The 22206-nt window shown below is 51.7% G+C and overlaps 3 protein-coding genes and 1 long non-coding RNA gene across 5 annotated transcripts; 2 read left to right on the top strand and 2 right to left on the bottom strand.

The window, feature by feature from the left end:
• Positions 1–594: 594 nt before the first annotated feature.
• Positions 595–9440, bottom strand: LOC134016875 (serine/threonine-protein kinase DCLK2-like). The gene is made up of 15 exons (XM_062456137.1): positions 8305–9440; positions 6552–6916; positions 4936–5062; positions 4730–4837; positions 4561–4649; positions 4220–4289; positions 3911–4016; positions 3758–3815; positions 3500–3619; positions 3147–3293; positions 2900–3033; positions 2139–2216; positions 1932–2028; positions 1745–1825; positions 595–1532 (listed from the first exon to the last, which is right to left on the bottom strand). The coding sequence occupies exons 1-15, from the start codon at positions 8708–8710 to the stop codon at positions 1416–1418; spliced, it is 2103 nt and encodes a 700-aa protein (XP_062312121.1). The 5' UTR covers positions 8711–9440; the 3' UTR covers positions 595–1415.
• A 2570-nt stretch (positions 9441–12010) lies between these two features.
• LOC134016876 (endothelin receptor type B-like) lies at positions 12011–15616 on the bottom strand. Of its 2 annotated transcripts, none has more exons than XM_062456138.1 (8): positions 15380–15616; positions 14550–15173; positions 14246–14373; positions 13861–14059; positions 13409–13561; positions 13192–13325; positions 12856–12964; positions 12011–12390 (listed from the first exon to the last, which is right to left on the bottom strand). In XM_062456138.1, exons 2-8 carry the CDS (start codon positions 15060–15062, stop codon positions 12289–12291), a joined length of 1338 nt encoding a protein of 445 aa, XP_062312122.1. In that variant the 5' UTR covers positions 15063–15173; positions 15380–15616; the 3' UTR covers positions 12011–12288. The 2 variants fall into 2 exon arrangements, with proteins under 2 accessions (XP_062312122.1, XP_062312123.1); XM_062456139.1 differs by having other exon boundaries at positions 12011–12325.
• Positions 15617–16115: 499 nt separating this feature from the next.
• On the top strand, positions 16116–17915 carry LOC134016874 (uncharacterized). The gene is made up of 4 exons (XR_009929684.1): positions 16116–16990; positions 17175–17350; positions 17505–17582; positions 17860–17915. It is a non-coding gene; the product is annotated as an uncharacterized LOC134016874 (long non-coding RNA).
• Positions 17916–18710: 795 nt separating this feature from the next.
• Positions 18711–22191, top strand: ttc29 (tetratricopeptide repeat domain 29). The gene is made up of 8 exons (XM_062456136.1): positions 18711–18865; positions 19041–19241; positions 19342–19554; positions 19710–19797; positions 19935–20026; positions 20194–20317; positions 20945–21172; positions 21329–22191. The coding sequence occupies exons 2-5, from the start codon at positions 19061–19063 to the stop codon at positions 19939–19941; spliced, it is 489 nt and encodes a 162-aa protein (XP_062312120.1). The 5' UTR covers positions 18711–18865; positions 19041–19060; the 3' UTR covers positions 19942–20026; positions 20194–20317; positions 20945–21172; positions 21329–22191.
• Positions 22192–22206: the final 15 nt, after the last annotated feature.

Below are 22206 nucleotides of genomic sequence, written 5' to 3'. Positions count from 1 at the left end.
CAGCTGCTAACAGGAAGTGGTGAGACCTACTGGCTGCTCCTGTGGTGTGTCTGGGTGTGTGTTAGCGTGTGTTTATGTCTGGGTGTGTGTGTTTGTGTCTGTGTGAGCTTGTGTGTGTGTCTGGGGAAGGCGACGGTGTTAGTATGGAAAGTTCTTTACTGCAGCTACCAAACGCTGTTGAAACTGCCGGACCCTGACTTCTGACCCCTGCTGTACCGAGGAGGACCCTGACCTCTGACCCCCAAAGCCACAGCATGAGCCAGCGGTGCCACTCCAGGTTCTATGTGTCCTACTACACACATCATAGACATGCAGACATGTTGTCAAATATAGATACAATACGTTTCATGTATTTTAATGTTGATATTAGTTCCCAAAAACAAATGCCCAAACAAGGTTCATTCCAGCGCACAGCTATTCCACCTGTTAGTCTGTAGGTTTACTGTTCTTGTCTCGGGGTCTTGTCTGAGCCCCGGTGGACTCAGGGTTGTGGCGTTCACTTGAATTTCTTATCTTTTACAAACCGCGACTGTACAGGTTTCTATTGTGTTTCCTGTCTGAGTTGTTGAGTCGTTTCAGCACACAGACACAGCCTGGTTCAGTTTTTATTATCACAGTTTGATGCACTTTCTGGTTCCTTCGTTTCACAAATACAAAGCAGGATTGTAACCCTGTTTACACACACACACACACAGGGCTACATGGGTGTTGTCTTGGGAACGTATGATATATTGTCAGATGGTTCGACCAGGAGGAGGGAGTTCCAGACCATCACTATGATCATCATCATCATCATAATGGTTCATAATGAGTTTCCGGTCATAACAAGTAGAACTTGGTTCAGAGGCCTGCAGCACTTCTACAATACTTCTAAAACACTTCTACAGTACTTCTAGTGCTGCAGAGCTCAGAGGAGGGTCATGTGATGAAGACTCCTGAAGAGTCTAGAATAATAACAGAACTCTAGAACTCCTGAGCACTCTGGAACACTGAATGGTGGGATTGTTGTTTAACAAGTACAACTATGGGTGTAGAGAAGACAGTCAGCCAAGCTAGGAGATGACCTGCTCATCTGTTCTCCAACACACACACACACACACACACACACACTCCTACACTCCTAAGACTGAAATATCAAGATGAGACTAAAGAGCTGGGTCATGATTAGCCAACGAGAGCTTATGAGGCCAGCTCTCTCTTGGAGACCGCTACAGGAATCCTACTGGACACACACACACACACAATACTATATACAGGATGATATGTACACACTATATATACACACACAACCCTCTCCTTGGAGGTGTCTGAGAGGGGGGGGTGGAAGACAGTATAGGAGAGAGCTGAGAGAGAGATTAGAGTAAGTTATGAAGAGAGAGAGAGTCAGACAGGGACATGAGAGAGGAGGCGTCTGATCAGCATAGAGGAGAGGGGAGGGGTCTGGTCTGGAGGGTGGGGCTGGTCTCCGTCTGGGTGGGGGGAACAGATGACGTCTCCATGGGAACACTGTGACCATCTGCAGTAGCTTCATCCTGGAGATGACACATTTATGAGTCATGTCAGAAAGCTCAAGAGAGTGCGTGTGTGTGTGTGTGTGTGAGGGAGAGGGAGGCAGAGAGGGAGTGTGAGTGTGTGTGTGTGTGGTGAGTGTGTGTGTGTGTGGTGAGTGTGTGGTGAGTATGTGTGTGTGTGTGTGTGTGGTGAGTGTGTGTGTGTGTGAGAGGGAGTGTGTGTGTGTGCGTACCGTCACCCAGGGGTGAGACAGAACTTCCTCCGCTGTGCAGCGAGATCCCACGTTCACCTGCAGCATCTGACCAATCAGCATCTGAGACATGGGTCACATGACAGCGTCAGTACTGGCCATAATAATAGTCCTTTAGCTTTTATCATATTATTGGGGTTGTGCACTGTGGAGTTGTAATATTCTCTACCTTGGCAGGCAGGCTGATGTTGTCCCAGTCGGGGGAGGGGAACTCCAGCTTCCCTCTCAGGATCTGCTCAAACAGCTCCTCCTGAACGTTGTTCTCACTGGAGGGGGGGGGGGGGGGGGAGGAGGAGGGGGGAATGTTATGAGTATGGATCAGTATTGATTCCATTAAGTGTTTGTGTATGTGTGTGTGTGGGTCATACCAACTGACCTTCGGAAGGGGGGGAACCCACACAGCAGGATGTAGGCAATCACTCCTGCAGCCCAGATATCTACCTTCAGACCGTACCTGACACACACACACACACACACACACAAGGGGTGTGAGATCAAGGTAGTAGTTTTTCTTTCAGTACACTCTCCCTCTGTCCCTCTCTCGCTCACAGACACACACACAGACACACACAGCTGTATCGTAGAACGGAAGTTTAGACAACAGTACAGTTGAGACGGAGACAGGAAACACACACACCTGCATACACAAACCACTCATCTTTCTCACACACACACACACTTACTGTACACCAGCCACTCAACTCTCACACACATTCAAACACTTATCTCTCTCTTTCTCTCTCTGACACACAAGAGAGTGAATAGGTTTTTCTGTGTGTGTGAGTGATGAGTGCTTATCTTGCTGTCACGCACACAAGAAAAGATTAACCTAGCTTCTCTCAAACAGATTGTCTCCATCTTTCTCTGTCTCCCTCTCCCAAACAAATACAGTCCAACAATGTAGTAGTCGTAGAATGTTAGCGTACTAGGACGTTAGCGTCCTAGGACGTTAGTTTACTAGAATGTTAGAGCTAGAATGTTGGAGCGCTAGAATGCTCGAGTTCTAGAATGTTGGAGCTCTAGAATGCTCGAGTTCTAGAATGTTAGAGCTCTAAAATGAAGTCGTATTTGGGAATGTTTTGATTGCAATACATGTCTCCCTCTGTCTCTCTCACACACACACAGACGTGGCTGTACCCTGTCTCTGCTATGATCTCAGGGGCCACGTAGGTGGGGGTTCCACAGACGGTGTACAGGGGCCCCTCCACCAGCGTGGCCAGGCCGAAGTCCCCCAGCTTCAGAGACTTGGTGCTGTCTGGGTACTCACACACCTGGGGACACACACACACACACACCATCTGACACAGGGAAAGAATGGGGGCATAAAAGTGTGTGTATATATAGTATATGTGTGTGTGTGTGTATATATATAGTGTGTGTGTACCAGCAGGTTCTCTGGTTTGATGTCTCTGTGCACGATGCTCATGCTGTGCAGGTACTTGAGGGCTCCGGCCAGGTTGAACACCATGGCACTGGCGTCTCTCTCTGTGTACTTGGTGGAGGACGTGATGGCATCGAAGAGGTCCCCTCCCTGCACACACACACAGTTAACACATACATATACACACACAAATATATAAACAACACCCACAAACAAACAAGGACTTTTTTTTACGGTATTTGTGTAAAATTCATATTGAAATGAATGTGTGTAGTTTGTGTGTGTGTGCACCTTGACCAGCTCCATGACCAGGAACAGCTCTGTGGGCGTGTGTGTGTGTGTGTGTGTGTGTGCACCTTGACCAGCTCCATGACCAGGAACAGCTCTGTGGGCGTGTCGTCCACCTCGATCAGCTGGATGATGCTGGGATGGCGAACCTTCCTCAACACAGCCACCTCGTTCTCTATCAGGTGCTCCTGCTCACACACACACACACACCGTACACACACCGTACACACACACCAATACTGATATCAATACTAAAATCAATCAATACTGAGATCTGTACTGGTATCAATCAATACTAAACACTGTGTTGTTGTTGAGGACACTACCTTCCCACAGCAGCGAGCTTTGTCAATGATCTTCAGAGCAAACTCCTGTCCTGTAGACCTGACACACACACACACAGCATGTCACCAGCAGGATATCACGCTACTACTACTACTGTGTGTGTGTGTGTGTGTGTGTGTGGAGGGGGTACCTACCTCTCCACACACTCCTTCACCACAGCAAAGTTCCCGTCTCCGATCACACGGCCCACCTGGTACTTCTCTCTGATCTTACAGGACGACAGCTGTGTGTTCCCGTTCACTGGAGTACACAGGGCAGGTCAGCACACGCACACACACACACACAGCTTCATGCTGGTTGGCATGGTGAGGTGGCGTGATGTTGCCAGATGTGCCAACCTGTATCACACACACACACTTGAATACACACGTGGATGCACACACACACGTAAACACACACATGCACACACGTGCAGACATGCACACACACACACACGCGTGTACCTTCAGGGCTCAGCTCGTCTGTGTGGTCTGCTGCACCATTTACATCTGATGAAGCATGAAGAGGAGAGATCTGAGGAGGGGAGAGAGGAGAGGAGAGAGGAGAGGAGAGAGGAGGGGAGAGAGGAGGGGAGATGGGGAGGGGAGAGGGGAGGGGAGAGGGGAGAGGAGGAGGGGAGAGAGGAGAGGGGAGAGAAGGCAGAAACAAGGCAGAAACAAGGCAGAAACAGAGGGAGAGAGAGGGGTGAAAGAGGACAGAGAGAGTTTAGCCTCCAGTAATGTCATAAGTGCTTCTTCTTTTCTTGAGACATCTGTACTCTCCTGGTGCCCCTCCCCCTCCTCACCTTGAGGTTGTGCCTGGCTCCTGGGCTGGTGGGGGAGGGGCTAGCCCTTGCTGACCTCACCACAGCTGCCTGCCCGGCCGTCTCATTGGCTGGAGAAGGGAAAAAAAGATCAGTATGGGACTGGCCAAATGAAGTGATTGGTTAGCAGTGTTTGAGCTGCGGTTACTACCTAGGCCAGTTGACTTGGTCCTGGGCGGGGTTTTGGCTGAGGTGCAGAGGCTTCTGGGTAATGTAGGTTTGAGGGGAGTGGTGGAGCGAGAGGGCTTCAGTCTGGACTCTGAAAGAGAGAAAAGATAGATGGAAATAGATAAACACCCGTCAAACGTTCAATGAATCCATTAATAAACGGACCAACGAGAAGGGTGATGACCTCACCGCTCAGGTAGGGCGGGGTCTTGCCGCTGTGCGTGAGCAGGAAGTCATCCTGAGCGTAGCGGAACTTCTCCAGCCCACACGCCATGAACACATCATCATCCCCAAAGAAGTCCTGCAGGCTGGTCACCTGGGCAACACACACACACACACTCAGATCACCTAGGCAACCCACACACAGGTTACCTAGTAAACACACACACACACATCCTTGTCACCTAGGAAACATGCACATTGGTTACTTACCTACACACACATAAACCCCAGTCCTAGATGTTCACTAGAGGTAGTCTCCATCCACAACTAATAAACCGTGTCACCATGTCAGCTGTGTGTGTGTGTGTGTGTGTGTGTGTCTAACTGTCAGACTGACAAAGCAGTCTGAGAGCTGGATGTCCCAGAATTCTAATCATGTTCGCCGCTGGCGATAAGATCACACACACGCACACACTCTCCAAAAATGTCTCGAGGATTAAATACAAACGTACATCAAACCCTCTGAGACAGAGAAGAGAGAGAGGGAGGGAAAGAGAGAGGGAAAGAGAGAGAGGTAAAAGCTTTTACAGGAATGATATGACGTACAGTTGCTAGGGAAAACTGGCAGCCTAGTCTGTTCGCTTGGCTGCTCATGCGCACACACACACACACACACACAGCCCCTCCCCTCCTGTGACAGAACACACACACACACGCAGCCCCCCCCTCCTGTGTCAGAACACACACACACGCAGCCCCCCCCTCCTGTGACAGAACACACACACACGCAGCCCCCCCCTCCTGTGTCAGAACACACACACACGCAGCCCCCCCTCCTGTGTCAGAACACACACACACGCAGCCCCCCCTCCTGTGTCAGAACACACACACACGCAGCCCCCCCCCTCCTGTGTCTTTTGTGTGACAATGTGAGAGGCTCTCACATTTAATACAATAGATGTCTCACCAAGGAACTCTCCCTCTCTCCTCTCCCTGTGAGTACACCAGTCTTTCAGGGTTCCCTCCTGTTCTGCATAAGAAGCACTCTGGCATACTAATGCATCTCTCCTCTCCTCCTCCTGCTCCTCCTCCTCCTGCTCCTCCTCCTCCTCCTCCTCTCCTCCTCCGTTTCACCCTCTACTCTCTCCCTCCATTTTTTTCCCTTTTCCCTCTTAACTCTCTTCCCTCTCTCCTCTCCTCTATAATTTCTCCCCTTCTATCACACTGCTGGACTGCCATGTGTGTAATGTGACTGTGTGTGTGTGTGAGGAGGGAAGGGGAGAAAGTAGTTGCCATGGTAGCCACACTGCAGCACAATGGTAGCCTGCTCTGGGGATGAACACACATACACACAAGTTGTAAACCGTCTGTTCCAACTAACGTAACTGCAGATCATTGATTTCTTGTAACTGTCAGACAGACAGGTAACATGCAGACAGACAGGTAACATGCAGACAGACAGGTACCAGATGTTAACCCTGCCTGTCTATATGACTCACATTCCTCCCCAGTCATTACACACACCCTGCCCCCCCCCCCTGCACACACTCCTTTTTCTTGCCCCTCTCACCAAACCAGTTCTCAACCCACCCTCCCACATACCGCCCCCCCCTCCCCTCATCTCCTTCCTCCTCCTCCCCCACCTGCTTGCCGTCCAGGGTGTAGATCTTCTTGACGGCTCCAGAGTCCAGCTTGATGGCGTCTGTGATGTCCTCCAGGACCTGGCTGAAGGACTGGGCTGTCTTCTTGTTCAGGAGGATCCTCACAGCCTTCCTGGGACGGCCCCCGCTGCGGATCACTGTCACCAGCTTGGGCTTGATGAAGTCCTTTCCCTCTCCCCTGCCCTCCCCCCTGCCCTCCCCCCTGCCCTCCCCCCTGCCCTCCCCCCGGGCCCCCCCAGCCCCAGGCCTCCCCGCCACCCCTGCCCCGGGCCTCCAGCTGGGGACAGAGATCTTGGAGTACTCCTCCTTCCTGAAGGGCTCGTTGGACGCACACACATAGTTCTCTCCTTGGTGCGGGGTGGGGGGGGAGGAGAGGAGGGGGGGGAGACAGAAAGGGTTAGGAGACGTAAACACTGGATGTGTGTGTGGATGTGTGTGTGATGAGAGCAGACTTGACACCTGCTGTCTCCTCCACCCTGACTGCCCAGATCTGATCCTGAACCCCCTCACCCCCCTCCCTCCCTCCCCTGCACACACACACACACACACACACACACACAGTGGCCCCTGGACGGTGTCCTGATTGCAGCTCCATTTGAAAACCCTCAGTTGTTGTTAGTATCATCTGAGAGTCACAGTGCTCCAGATCAATACACACTACCCACCTTCCTCTGGTGTTAACCTGTCAGTACACTGGTTCTGCTGTTCCACAGTCTATGTTCTGCTGTTCCACAGTCTATGTTCTGCTGTTCCACAGTCTAGGTTCTGCTGTTCTATAGGTGCCGCTGTTCCACAGTCTAGGTTCTGCTGTTCCACAGTCTAGGTTCTGCTGTTCTATAAGTGCTGCTGTTCCACAGTCTAGGTTCTGCTGTTCCACAGTCGAGGTTCTGCTGTTCCACAGTCGAGGTTCTGCAGGCGGCTGGGCCTCACATGGATTGCCTTATAAGGCAATCCACACCTCTCCTCCTCCTCTCCCTCTCTCCTCCTCTCCCTCTCTCCTCCTCTCCCTCTCTCCTCCTCTCCCTCTCTCTGTCTGTCTCATTCAGTCAGTCTCCCTCTCTCTCCCTCTGCCCCTCCTCCCCCTCTCTCTGTATCTACCCCTCTCTCTCTCTCTCTCTCTCTCTTTCCTCCTCATCCCCTCAGGTAAGGACTGCCCAGTGTGACCTTGCTGACTGGTGACACTGTGACATTGGTTGCCCCTGACAACCACAGCATCTCTCTCCTTTAGCAGAGGTGGAGAACGTTCTAGCAGGAACAGTTTCATCATAATCCTGTCACTCCCTGAAATAATCTCTCTTGGAGAGGAGAGCTGAGGAGATTAAGAAAGAGAAAGCAAGTCCTGATCCATGGTCTCTCTGTTTCACTGCACCAGACTGGGCAAGTTATTTCATTATCCTGAGAGTCCCTTTACTGTCCGCCCGCCCGCCCTCCTCCTCCCGCCCGCCCGCCCTCCCTCCCTCCCTCCCTCCCTCCCTCCCTCCCTCCCTCTCCTCCCTCCCTCCCTTGGAGGCCCACCAGCCAATCAGAGAAAGGTTGGAGGTCCACCAGGAAGTGTGTGTGTTGCTGCTGGGGAGACAGTCTAACCTGACAGACAGACTCACACTGGTGATGGGACTGATACTGGTCATAACGAAAAACCCTGCGACCTTCATTAATATGATGATTTCATTGATTGACGTGGACGTGAGTGATTGATGTGCACGTGAGTGATTGGCAGCTGTGTGTCTCTCCTTACCCTCCGCCAGTTCGTCCAAGCTCGTGATCTTGGTCCCGTCCACCGTGTAGATGGTGCGCACGCCCTGTGGCAGGTGCAGGTTGTCCGCGAGCGATCGAGTGAGTTCCATCAGAAGAGCGTCGTAGGAACGGAACCGGTCGCTCGAGACTGCATACACCAGCCCTTTGAAGTACCGGTCTCCGTTCCGGTAAAACCTCACCTTTTTGGCACGCTTCTCCGAGGTGAGCGCCTGGAGCGTGCGCGTGCGGTAGTAGCTGCAGTTGGTGCTGTGCGCGGGGCTCGGGACCAGGCTGCTGCCCCGCGAGCCAGAGCCGGTGTCAGTGCCTTTGCTGCGCGTGGACCGGCCCCGGCGTGTTTTATCCCGCTCATCAAAATGCTCCAGTTCAATACTCTTACTAAGAGACATGGCTGCTTCCGTGGTCTCACACGATGCCGGTACCGAATCGTAACGTTGTGTAGACCTCACTAATCCCCGAGAACCACATGTGGATATGACCGGGATCCAAACAGAGCCTGGTCAGTTTCCTGTAACGGTAATGGCGAAGGTAAACTAATCACATCCCTGCATCAACGAGTATCGTCCTGCTAACGAGCGGTTCTCCCCGGTAACACCGCTGCGAACAGCAGCGAGACTAAGTGAGCATGTTCCGTTGAGCTCCAAATCACGCTCCAATAGTCGGAAGGGATTCTCGGGTTTATCACCGTTAAACTCCACCCAATAGATAAGGCCAGTCAATCATGCCGGTAACGTCCTCGTGACAGGTTGATACCAGAATAATCGACAGTGCGCGGGCTCAGAGACGTTCACGGTGACAGGCGAGAACGGCTGTTGTCCTCGCAGGCGAAATGGTTGCTATTGGCTCTTGCGCGCTCCTTACGAGGTCCCCGGTATCCCGGCGAATCCAAAATTAGAGGTTGAAGCGTCACAGACACTAAACCAACCGTGTTTCATTCCTTGCACGCCCTAGACACGCATCGCCGGTTTGTGGCCGCAGCGTTGGATGCGCGAGACAGCATGGCTGCGGCAGGGGGGAGAGAGAGACAGAGCGCGAGAGAGACGGAGACCGACAGCTCCTCCGCTCGTTCCCTACGTGATCGTCACATCCCTCCTCCTCTTTCTTTCTCGTTGCGGCGCGAGCTCCTCCAGCAGGTGAGCGGTGGACCGAACATCCACGAGAGACAGAGGCCAGAGGATCGCCGCATGGTCCTAGTGCCGTACCGCTCCACAGTAGACGGAATGAACTCGCATAATAAGGTGTGGTACCGACAGATTTGAGAGATAGATGATAATAGGTAGCGAGATGGATAGATGGAGATATAGAGATAGAAATGTAGAGAGATTGAGACAGTGATAGATTGAGAGATGGAGAAAGAGCTAGAAATAGAATGATAGAGAGAGAGAGATATATAGATAGATAGATAGAGAGATGGAGACAATAGAGAGCCTGTGCAGTGCCACCAGAACACCACAGGGGGCGCTGTGTGAATTCTGCAGTGCCAGGCATGATACCTGGGCACACATGCAGACATAAACAAGTTTCCTTCATTGTTATATAAGCTTTATTATCATCAGAGGACATGAGTCACTGGCACAGCACACAGACTGGGTGTGTGTCTCTGGAGAGGACAGGAGAGGAGGACAGGAGAGAGAAATGTGGGAAGAGACAGAAAAGGGGGATAGGCTAAACCAGCGATTCCCAACCAGTGGGCTGCGGTCCACTAGTGGACTGCTAGGGTAATATTGGTGAGCTGCCAAACCAATGAAAACAAAAGTATGAAAAAAGAATAGTGCTAAACAATTCAGGGGGAATGTCCCTGTACTTACTGTAAGTCGCTCTGGATAAGAGCGTCTGCTAAATGACTAAATGTAAATTCTGACGCCGGCGTCGGACTATCCGAACCGGAAAACAATATTCATGATTGCTACCACCCTACGCACCCTGCTACCACACTACGCACCCTGCTACCACACTACGCGCCCTGCTACCACCCTACGCGCCCTGCTACCACCCTACGCGCCCTGCTACCACCCTACGCGCCCTGCTACCACCCTACGCACCCTGCTACCACCCTACGCACCCTGCTACCACCCTACGCGCCCTGCTACCACCCTACGCGCCCTGCTACCACACTACGCGCCCTGCTACCACCCTACGCGCCCTGCTACCACCCTACGCACCCTGCTACCACCCTACGCGCCCTGCTACCACCCTACGCACCCTGCTACCACCCTACGCGCCCTGCTACCACCCTACGCACCCTGCTACCACCCTACGCACCCTGCTACCACCCTACGCGCCCTGCTACCACCCTACGCGCCCTGCTACCACACTACGCGCCCTGCTACCACCCTACGCGCCCTGCTACCACCCTACGCACCGTGCTACCACACTACGCGCCCTGCTACCACCCTACGCACCCTGCTACCACCCTACGCGCCCTGCTACCACCCTACGCGCCCTGCTACCACACTACGCACCCTGCTACCACCCTACGCGCCCTGCTACCACCCTACGCGCCCTGCTACCACCCTACGCGCCCTGCTACCACCCTACGCGCCCTGCTACCACCCTACGCACCCTGCTACCACCCTACGCGCCCTGCTACCACACTACGCACCCTGCTACCACCCTACGCGCCCTGCTACCACCCTACGCGCCCTGCTACCACCCTACGCGCCCTGCTACCACACTACGCACCGTGCTACCACACTACGCGCCCTGCTACCACCCTACGCACCCTGCTACCACCCTACGCGCCCTGCTACCACCCTACGCACCCTGCTACCACCCTACGCGCCCTGCTACCACCCTACGCACCCTGCTACCACCCTACGCGCCCTGCTACCACCCTACGCGCCCTGCTACCACCCTACGCGCCCTGCTACCACCCTACGCGCCCTGCTACCACCCTACGCACCCTGCTACCACCCTACGCGCCCTGCTACCACACTACGCACCCTGCTACCACCCTACGCGCCCTGCTACCACCCTACGCGCCCTGCTACCACCCTACGCGCCCTGCTACCACACTACGCACCGTGCTACCACACTACGCGCCCTGCTACCACCCTACGCGCCCTGCTACCACCCTACGCACCCTGCTACCACACTACGCGCCCTGCTACCACCCTACGCGCCCTGCTACCACCCTACGCGCCCTGCTACCACCCTACGCACCCTGCTACCACACTACGCACCCTGCTACCACACTACGCGCCCTGCTACCACCCTACGCACCCTGCTACCACTCTAGGCACCCTGCTACCACACTAGGAACCCTGCTACCACACTACGCACCGACGCTGCCCGATTCACACACACAGCTCTGTAACGTCTAATATGGAAAGTTGTGTTTCTCTGTGTTTTACGGTGCGGTTTGCTCAGTTCCCCTCGGGCAGCGGTGGGGGAGACAAACCCAGAGAGAGACACAGGAAGAGAGGGGGGGAGAGACAGAGAGGGGAGGGAGAGGGGGGAGAGAGAGGGGGGAAGTGACAGGGGGACTAGTTGAGAACAAGCAGAGAGGTTTGTTCCATATTGGTTTCATATGGTAACCACATGAGACATTTGTGTGTGTGTACGTCTAATTGGATGCTGCACAGTGGAAATCTAATCAAATCAGATTTACAACTTTTTCCTCATACAACCCCCCCCCCAACACACACACACACAACCAGATGTATAGAAAGGGAGGCCACTGGTTCATAAGTAAAATAACTTTATTTCCAAAAGATTCCCTGTGACAGACAGCTGAGAGACTGATGGAGCCTCCACTAACAGGCCAGACTACATCTGAATATACAAAACAAATAGAATCATATTTATTATCTATCTGATGATGATGAATGATCATGTTTTATAAAATATTATATAACACTTATGGAAATAACATATAATCTACATGATAATTATCTAAGCACTTTATAGTGGCCTCTCTCTCACACACACACACACACACACACACCCCGGCATGGCCAGTCTGGGTTCAGCGCTGGTCCAGGTCATGGTTCTTGTGCAGGAAGCTGGGGGTGATGGGAACCACACTGTTTACCACAGAAGAAGAATCACACCAACAACACAGACAGGACTGGGAGAGAGAGGGAGAGAGGGGGAGAGAGAGACAGAGTACTGAATTAACGAACATATTCTTTTCCTCAACAGCTCCTCCCTCTCTCTCCCCTCTCTCTCCTCTCTCCTTCCTCCCTCCCTCTCTCTCTTCTCTCCCTCTCTCTCCCCTCTCCCTCTCTCTCCTCTCTCCTTCCTCCCTCCCTCTCTCTCTTCTCTCTCTTCTCTCCCTCTCTCTCCTCTCTCCTTCCTCCCTCTCTCCCCCCTCCACTATCACATGACGTAATTATAATTAGAACATCCCTTCCTGGAACATGGCACTGTTTGGATCACACTTAAACACACACACACACATACAAACAAACACACACATATAAACACACACACTCACATTTTATCCATGTAGCAGATCTTTTTATCCAAAGCAGAAATATACACACACACACACACTCCCTCAGTATATTTATCCACACACACACAGTCCTACCTTGAAGCAGTTTTTGAACTTCTTGCTGACCAAGTAGAGAATGATGGGATTGATGCAGGAGTTTACAGTGGCCAGGTTTATACTGAGATAGTCCAGCACCAACAGGAAACTACACACACACACACAGAGTTAGTGGGTTTATGCTTGTGTGTGTGTGCGTGCTTGTGTGCGTGTGTGTGCGTGTGTGTGTGTACGTGTGTGTGCTTGTGTGCGTGTGTGTGTGTACGTGTGTGTGTGTGTGTGTGTGTACGTGTGTGTGTGTGTGTACGTGTGTGTGTGCGTGTGTGTACGTGTGTGTGTGTGTGTGTGTGTGTGCGTGTGTGTGTGTGTGCCTACTTCAGCAGCTCACAGCGGCCAGCATCGTGGGAGGAGTAGAGCATCTTCTTCAGGATCCGGCTGAGGTGGAGAGGAAACCAGCAGAGAGCGAAGATCACCACCAGACTGAAGACGGCCTTCGCTACCTCTCTCCTCTGAGGGGAGAGGAGGGGGGATTATAGGACGGGTGCTTGTGAGGTAGGGGGTGTGTGTGTGTGTAATGTGTGGATGTGTGTACCTGTTTCAGGTGTTCGCTGAGAGCTATGCAGAGGCTGCCCTTGCGATGACGTAACATCTCGCAGGTCATCAGGCTGTAGAACAGCCCGGAACACGCCAGCGGAATGCAGAAATAGAACCCAAACAGCCACCAGTCCTTTGCATCCCGGTAGAACTGTAACACAACGGAGAGTTCTAGAACACGCGACTGGAGCACACTTCTAGGATCTGTAACTTTCAGACTAAAACATTCTAGAAGCATTTTGATGGTCCAGGGCTAGTACTGGGCTGCATGCCAAAGAGCAATTAGATGTTCCTTTCTACAGCCTGTTTACACTCACTCACACACACACACCTACACACACCTACACACACACACACAGAGCTGAACAGTGTTTACTCTAGATCTGCATCCGATAGATTGCAGGCAGGGAACACACACACAGGACACATATTCACACCCCCCGCGCTCACCGTCAAGAAGGGGGATTGTGGGTAGAGCATGCAGGTATGCATGGAGGTGTTCCTGTAGGAGAAGGTGACCACAGTGAAGCCCAGTGCTTCAGGCACCGCCAGCAGCATGGACAGCAGCCAGATGCAGCAGATCTCCACCGCCGTGGACCTGGGGACCCCCACAGCCTGCACCCTGCTCCACGAGGTCACCGCCCGGTACCTGCACACACACACACACAGCACACACAGTACACACACACGCAGGCCCCACACACAGTACACACACACGCAGTACACACACAGTACACATACGTACACACACAGATACACAGACATCAGAATGAGTTTACAGAACAATAATTTGTGTATGTGTATTCTGTGTGTTTGTACTCTGTGTGTGTGTTACCTGTCCACACTGAGGAAACACAGGTTGAGCACGGTGATTCCCACGGAGGTCTTCTGCAGGAAGGGAACCATCTTACACAGGAACACTCCCAGAGAGGAACCTGCAAAGGGCCAGCGCATCACCAGCAGCTACACACACCACACACACGCACACAGAAGACTGTCAGCAGTTTGTTGTGTCATCATTAGTGTAGCTCTCAGCACCCAAACCATGAGGTGTGTGTTTCTATGTCTGTGCATGTTTGTGAGTGTTTCTATGCATGTGTGTGTGTGTTTCTACGTGTGTGTGTGTGTGCACGCCCCACCTTGTAGATGTTGATGGGGATGTCGATGGTGATGTAGATGAGGTCTCCCAGGGCCAGGCTGGCGATGAGGGCGTTGGGCCCGGTCCTCATGGACCTGTTCTGGTACAGGATCCTCAGCAGGGTGCCGTTCCCCACCACGCCCACCACAAAGATCACCAAGCCCAGCGCGCTGTTCACATACTTGAAGGCTGTCTTTATAGACATGGCCTGCAGGCAGCTGGGGGGTGCTAGAGAGCGCAGGGGAACACCAGACACGTTGTTGGAGGAGGAGAGATGTGCAGGCTTGTCTCCAGCAGGAGAGGCTTGGTGTGCCCCAGGGAGGGGGAGGGTTCCTGGGGAGGAGGTGATGGGGTGAGAGGGGTCAGGCTCTATGACCCAGGGGGAGTCTGTACCACTGAGAAAGGCTGGATGGTTGTCACTCATCAGCCAATCAGAGGGCTCCGTCTCAGTCTGGTTGCCGTGGCAGCGTCCCAGAGCAGCCAGTAACAGCACCAAGCCCAGCAGGGGAACCATGCCGTACTGAACCACAGAACCCTCTCTGGTTGTAGATGTTCCACTAAACCCAGGCAGGAACTCTCTGGTGAGGTCCTGTCCTCAGTAGAACCTGGAGGAACACAGTAGAACCTGGAGGAGGAACAGAGCAAGGGTTTCATCCAGTAATAAGTTAGTTTATAAGGTTAATATGTTTACAACAAGGGTAGTTGGTTTATAAAAAGGTTAGTATGTTAACAACAAGGCTAGTTGGTTTATAAAAAGGTTAGTATGTTTACAACAAGGCTAGTTTTATGAAAAGGTTAGTTTACAAGAAGGTTTGTTAGTTTGTCTCTTACCTGTCTGATGTATGGTCTCCGGGCCGGTCAGGCGCAAAACAGGGAGCTGCTAATAAGAGAGAGAAAGAGAGAGAGAGAGGGAGAGAGAGAGGGAGACAGGGTGGGTGGAGGAGAAGAGGAGAGACTGAGAGACACGGAGAAAGAGTGGAGTAGAGAAGTTCTTCCTGAACTGAGAGACCAGAATTCTGTCACCCAGTTTTCTCTCTCTCTGCCAGATGGGACTACCCCTACCCTCTCTCTCTCTCTCTCTCTCTCTCTCTCTCTCTCTCTCTCTCTCTCTCTCTCTCTCTCTCTCTCTCTCTCTCTCCCCCCTCTGTTCCTACTTGGCCCCTCACCACTTCAATAGAGATAATATATATATATATACCCCTGCCCCCTTACACACTCACAATGTTACAGATAAAACAATCTGCTAAATTAAACTTGTTAACTTTTCTTTTATTGTCTGAACAAATCACACATCATAGAATTCTTTCTTTTTTTATATAGTGAGGGAAAATCTGCTTTGAATGTTTGTGTGGGTGTGTGTGTGTCTGCATGTCTACGGTCACGTAGAGACTTATCTATTTATGCCCATCTTGACTTCCATAAAATAAACAACTCCATGATGTGAAGGGAGGAGAAAGGCTGGGGCAGGAGAGAGAGGAGAGAGACTATTTCACGAGTGTCATCATTTATATGATACTATATACATGTTTCACTAATTGAATCTTTTACACAAATATCTGTACTTTCTACTTCTTACACTTTAAAGCCAGGCTTGTTACTTTAGTTTTAATCTGCATGATCAATATTATTTCTTGTCATTGCACTTTTTTTCATTTCACGCACAGCCAACGTAAACTACTCTAAGCTACCATGGAGCAGGGCAGAAGGCAACAAAAAAAGAATAAAACATTTTAAAAGTACATGAATAAAAACTTTTGAAAAGTTGAACAATGACATCCTACATTTTCTAGAAATATACGTTTTGAAAGGTTGAAAACATATTTTCGAAAAAAAGTTTATAAAGGTTCAAAAAATAAAACCGGAAAAATGTTTTACAATAAAAGTTGCAAAAACACTAGAAACTCCACTAAAACTCCAGTAACACAAACATCTTTGATCCTGCTTCATTTCCACCAGGGTTACTGGTATCTGTAGTTTTTATGACTTCTGTAGTTTTATTGCTGTCACACCAATAAGAAAGTACATGTGTTTTCTTTCAGTCAGACTTCAGTGCTTCCTTTTCTCAACACATGGAAATAGATACAGAGCACACACACGCACACACACCACACTTATATTCTAACACACTGCCTGCACACTGTCTCCCAATGTGTGACTGCATTGGTGTCTTAAGTTAAAGTGAAGTGCAAAGTAATAGAATGACTATTTTCCTTGTTTCCGCATCAATTTGTAGGTCAAACGCGGCTAAACAATCCAGTCCAGTCCAGTGGGGAAAAAGTTTCCCGGAAACGTTGCCATAGCAGCAGCGTTCTTATGGCCACCAGCACACATGAACCGAGGAGCTAGAGCTAACAACTAGTAGGCTAACTAAGTTTTGCTAACTTCTAAAACTCTCATTTTGACTTAGGGGTCGAATATACTGACTTCAAGTCGTTAAGTCAGGTAATTATTGTATGTAGATTAGAAATCAAACAGGCTGTTTAAAAAAAAATGTACTTCAACTTTGATTCTTCTGAACTGCAATTTAAAAACGAAGATAGCCTAACTCTACCTATAAAGTCTGGGATTGTGTGTAAACTACATGGGTAAAAAAAAATAATGAGTAATACACCACTGTTGTTTGCAGTTTGACAGCAAACCCAACATTTGAAGTCGCTATCTACCATCGTAAATCGGGAGAGAGAAGATGAGTGCAGCCGGCGTCGCTCCGCAGCAGAAAGTTAGAACTACAACTCTACCGAATATCAACAGAACCGAGACGGAGCCTCTTCCTCGAGGGTCGACGACTCCCCGGTGGAACAGGTCAGCTCGGGCCGTGTACGGTAACCAGACAGCGGGGTTGACCTAAACCCAAATTGTCGAGAATGTAGACTAAGGATACAGTCCATTTGGATATATATTGGAGTCTCTAAAAAAATACTATGTAAAACATTTAAATGGACAAATCTGTGTTTAGAGCTCAGAAGAAAACGACAGACACAGAATCATCGGAGAGATGCCGCGCGCCCACCGTGTCCAGAGGGGAGGTCGCCTCGTGAGTATGGCCATGATGATCTCACCGATCACCGCGAGGACGATCTTACTCACGCGGTTACCGAAGAGATATTCTGTCTCCTGCTTCAATAATAGCTTTGAACTATCTTCTCTCTCTCTCTCTCTCTCTCTCTCTCTCTCTCTCTCTCTCTCTCTCTCTCTCTCTCTCTCTCTGTCTCTCTCTCTGTCTCTGTCTCTCTGTCTCTGTATCTCTCTCTCTCTCTCTCTCTCTCTCTCTCTCTCCTCTCTCTCTCTCTCTCTCTGTCTCTGTATCTCAGGTTCAGGAACAGTTTAAAACAGAACATATGTGTTGCTATGCTGAGTGAAGGCTTTCCACAGGTGAGACCCCTGTTACACATACACACAGTACACACTGTACACACACACACACTGTACACACACACAGAGAGACACACACACACACACACTGTACACACACACAGAGAGACACACACATACACACACACACACACTGTACACACACACACACACTGTACACACACACACACACACACACACACACACACTGTACACACACACCCACACACACACACACACTGTACACACACACACTGTACACACACACCCACACACACACACACACACTGTACACACACACACACTGTACACACACACACACACTGTACACACTGTACACACTGTACACACACACACACACACACTGTACACACTGTAACACACACCCGCACACACACACACTGTACACACACACACACACTGTACACACAGACACACACTGTACACACTGTACACACTGTACACACACACACTGTACACACTGTACACACTGTACACACTGTACACACTGTACACACACACTGTACACACACACTGTACACACTGTACACACTGTACACACACACACTGTACACACACACTGTACACACTGTACACACACACACACACAGTACACACTGTACACACTGTACACACACTGTACACACTGTACACACACACACACTGTACACACTGTACACACTGTACACACACACTGTACACACTGTACACACACACACACACACACTGTACACACTGTACACACACACTGTACACACTGTACACACTGTACACACACACACAGAGAGAGACAGGTGTGTAGCTCTAACTCCCCCCAGGTCGTTCTCTGAGCTGTGGTCTCTGCTGTGCTGCTGGAGGGAGGCCAGGCTGGCTGCTGGTCCTGGGTCAGCTCTCTGGCTGCAGCGCCCCCTGGAGGAACAGCCACACAAGATGCACATGCTACACACACACCTCACCCTGCAGAGGCTGCTCAGAGGAGAGGTACACACACACACAAACTCTACTTTGTGTGTATATATACTGTATGCGTGTGTGTATGCTGTGTGTCTATATACTCTGTGTGTATGCTGTGTGTATATATCCTGTGTGTGTGTATATGCAGTGTGTCTATATACTGTGTGTGTATGCTGTGTGTATATACCCTGTGTGTGTGCAGGAGCAATGGGCGGAGGTGTACGACAGCCAGCTGTTCCTGGCGAGGTTCTTCAGCTCCCCGGAGGACTCCTGGCTGAGCCGCACTTCCAGCAGGCCGGCTTGGCCTCGTCCCGCAGAGTCAGCCTGGACTCAGGCCGCAGAGAGGCCCAGGCCTGCGCTAACATGGGCCGCCTGTGTCTGGAGCAGGGTACACACACACACGCACTCAGATACACACACACATATACACACACACAGATACATGACATGTGTAGTTCATGTTTCTTTTGTTACTCTACCCCCCCCAGGTCAGCTGGACCAGGCCAGGGAGTACTACGAGTGTTTCCGGCGGGGTGCGCTGGGCCGGGCGTGGCAGGGGGAGGACGGGGTGTCCCTGTACTCTCAGGCCTGTCAGGGCCTCTGCCTGGTCTACGGCCAGCAGGCACAGCGCCTCCTGCTGGCGGGACATGACCAGCACGCTGTGGAGACGCTCACCCTGGCCTTCTGCACGGCCCAGGAAGGTACCGCAGCATATACACACTACAGGCCTCTATGTGGAGATATATATATATCTACAAATACTACCTGTGTTTATATAACTCTATTTCCTATCTATGTGTATATACAAAACTATAACTACTGTATAGATATATATATCCTGTGTGTGTAACTGAAGCGGGGGACAGGAAGACTGAGAGGGGGAGGCGGCCTATCGTGTGGGACTGGCCTATCAGCGCACAGGAGACCAGCAGGCAGCAAAGAAGGTGTGTTTATGGTGTGTGTGTTTGTCATAGATGGAATGAAGTTACAGAATTTGCTGAATAACAGTTTGATGTGTCTGTCTGTCTGTGGTGTGTGTGTCTGTGGTGTGTGTGTGTGTGTGTGGTGTGTGTGTGGCCAGTTCCTGAACATGTACATGGAGGTCTGTTCAGACCTGGGAGATGCAGCAGGCCTTGGGAAGGCCTACAAAGCTATCGCCAAGTCTCTGGAGAGGTACACACACACACACACACACACCAGTCCCACACACACACACGCACACACACACACACACACACACACACATACACACACACACAGTCTCACACATACATTTGAACACTTTATTACATATGGTCTGTGCTCCACCATATGCCAAGCATGTGTGTGTGTGTGTCCAGTGAGGGACAGTCAGATGAGATGATCCGCTACCTGGAGATGTTTGCTGAAGTCTCTCAGAGCAGCAACCTTCAGACCAACCTGCAGGAAGCATGTACCTGCCTGGGACACGTCTACACTGAGATGGTGAGAGAGGAGGGGAGGGGAGGGGAGGGGAGGGGAGGGAGGGGAGGGAGGGGAGGGGAGGGGAGGGAGGGGGAGGGGAGGGGAGGTGGGGGAGGGGAGGGGAGGGGAGGGGAGGGGAGGGGAGGGGGGAGGGGAGGGAGGGGAGGGGAGGGAGGGGGGGAGGTGGGGGGGGGGAGGGGAGGGGGGGAGGGAGGGGAGGGGAGGGGGGGAGGGAGGGGGGGAGGGGAGGGGGGGAGGGAGGGGAGGGGGGGGGAGGGGAGGGGAGGGGGGAGGGGAGGGGAGGAGGGGAGGGGGGGGAGGGAGGGGAGGGGGGGAGGGAGGGGGGGGGGGGGAGGGGGGGGGAGGGGAGGGGAGGGGGGGGGGGGAGGGGGGGGGGAGGGGAGGGGGGGGGGGTGAGGGGAGGGGGGGAGGGAGGGGGGGAGGGAGGGGAGGGGGGGGGAGGGGAGGGGAGGGGGGGGGAGGGGAGGGGGGGAGGGGAGGGGGGGAGGGAGGGGAGGGGGGGAGGGAGGGGAGGGGGGGAGGTGGGGGGGGGACCCTAACCCTATCAAAGAGAGAGAGGGACGTTACGTACTTAGGTTTGAAACCCGGTATATTTTTTCAATCTTTCAAAACCTCTTATTTCCCCAGGGCCAGCAGGAGAGGGGTGTGGCTACCTCGAGAGGAGCTACCAGCTGGCCTGTGACCTGGGCGAGGTGCCTCTCCTGCAGAGGGCCCAGGTCGTCCTGGGCAACGCACGCGCTCAGAGCATGGCCAGGAAGTTACGCAGGCCATGTGGAGGAGGGGCTTCACAGGGATCTGTTCATTCTCACTTCCTGGAAGGACAGGCGTGATTGGCCCTCGATCCCGACCCTGAACGTGAGTGGCGGGTTTGCTGAACCGTTGGAACGTTCGATGGGGAAACTTTCATGTTCTGATGGTTGTTGGTGGTGTGGTGTTAATGCTAATGATCTGTCTGTCTCCCTACCTGTTTGTCTTCCTGTCTGTCTGTGTACCTGCCCGTCTGTCTGACAGAGGGGAAAGGAAGAGGAGGAAGAGGGTGATGGATGAGGAAGGAGGATGATTTAGTTGATGATAAAAACAATAAAAAAGAGAAATGACAGTAAAAAGTCATTAAACGTCATTTTATTCGCACAAGAAACATGGCAGTGATGTGACACGTAATGACTGCAATAGGAGCGCATGAGTGATTTCATAAACATAACAATTATCGTCAGTGGTCAGAAGAGAATGTGTATAATGCCGCCCGTCCCTGGACTGCAGTGGTAAGCTGATATGAAGACAGTGTGCTGCACACGCGCCTCGCCTTCCTGTTAGACCCGCACACCGCCTGAGAAAACACGCGCTCCTACTACAGGTATTACGGCGCTGCGCTCATGTGTCAGGAAGTCAACGATTAACCACTGCTGTCAGTACGGAGAGTGTCTTTACCGTCGCGCTACAAACGGTTCCCGTAGACTGGATACCTGTTGTCCGGTGTTGGCTGACTGGGACAACGACGCCGTGGGGGAAGCCGTGTCTCCGGCGGGAACATGGGCATGTTGGCGAGAATACGGAAAGAATGGTTCATTATCGGGATAGTAGCGGTGATCATCTTGGCTAAGCTAGAGCCCAGTATCGGAGTTAAGGGAGGTGAGTTGAACGTTAAGTGAATGATGGCAGTCACCTAGCTAGCTACAAACGTGTTCTATAACTTATTTCGAGATATGACAACATTACACTGTCCATTGAACCGTAATTCAACCAGCTAGTGAGCGCGGATTTTGGTGTGTTGATCAGCCTGCAATGGTAAAGTTCCTCGCGACGTTGTCAGGAGTTGAAACTCAACTTTTTAATAAAACATCCGACCGTCGCTAACGGGAGCTGCTCTTTCAGGAGTAACTAGCTGGCAC

This window comes from Osmerus eperlanus, unplaced genomic scaffold (genome assembly GCF_963692335.1).
Source record: "Osmerus eperlanus unplaced genomic scaffold, fOsmEpe2.1 SCAFFOLD_332, whole genome shotgun sequence".
Classification (NCBI taxonomy): Eukaryota; Metazoa; Chordata; class Actinopteri; order Osmeriformes; family Osmeridae; genus Osmerus; species Osmerus eperlanus.
The sequence above is the reverse complement of the archived record's forward strand: the minus strand, read 5'-3'. Positions and strand labels throughout refer to the sequence as shown.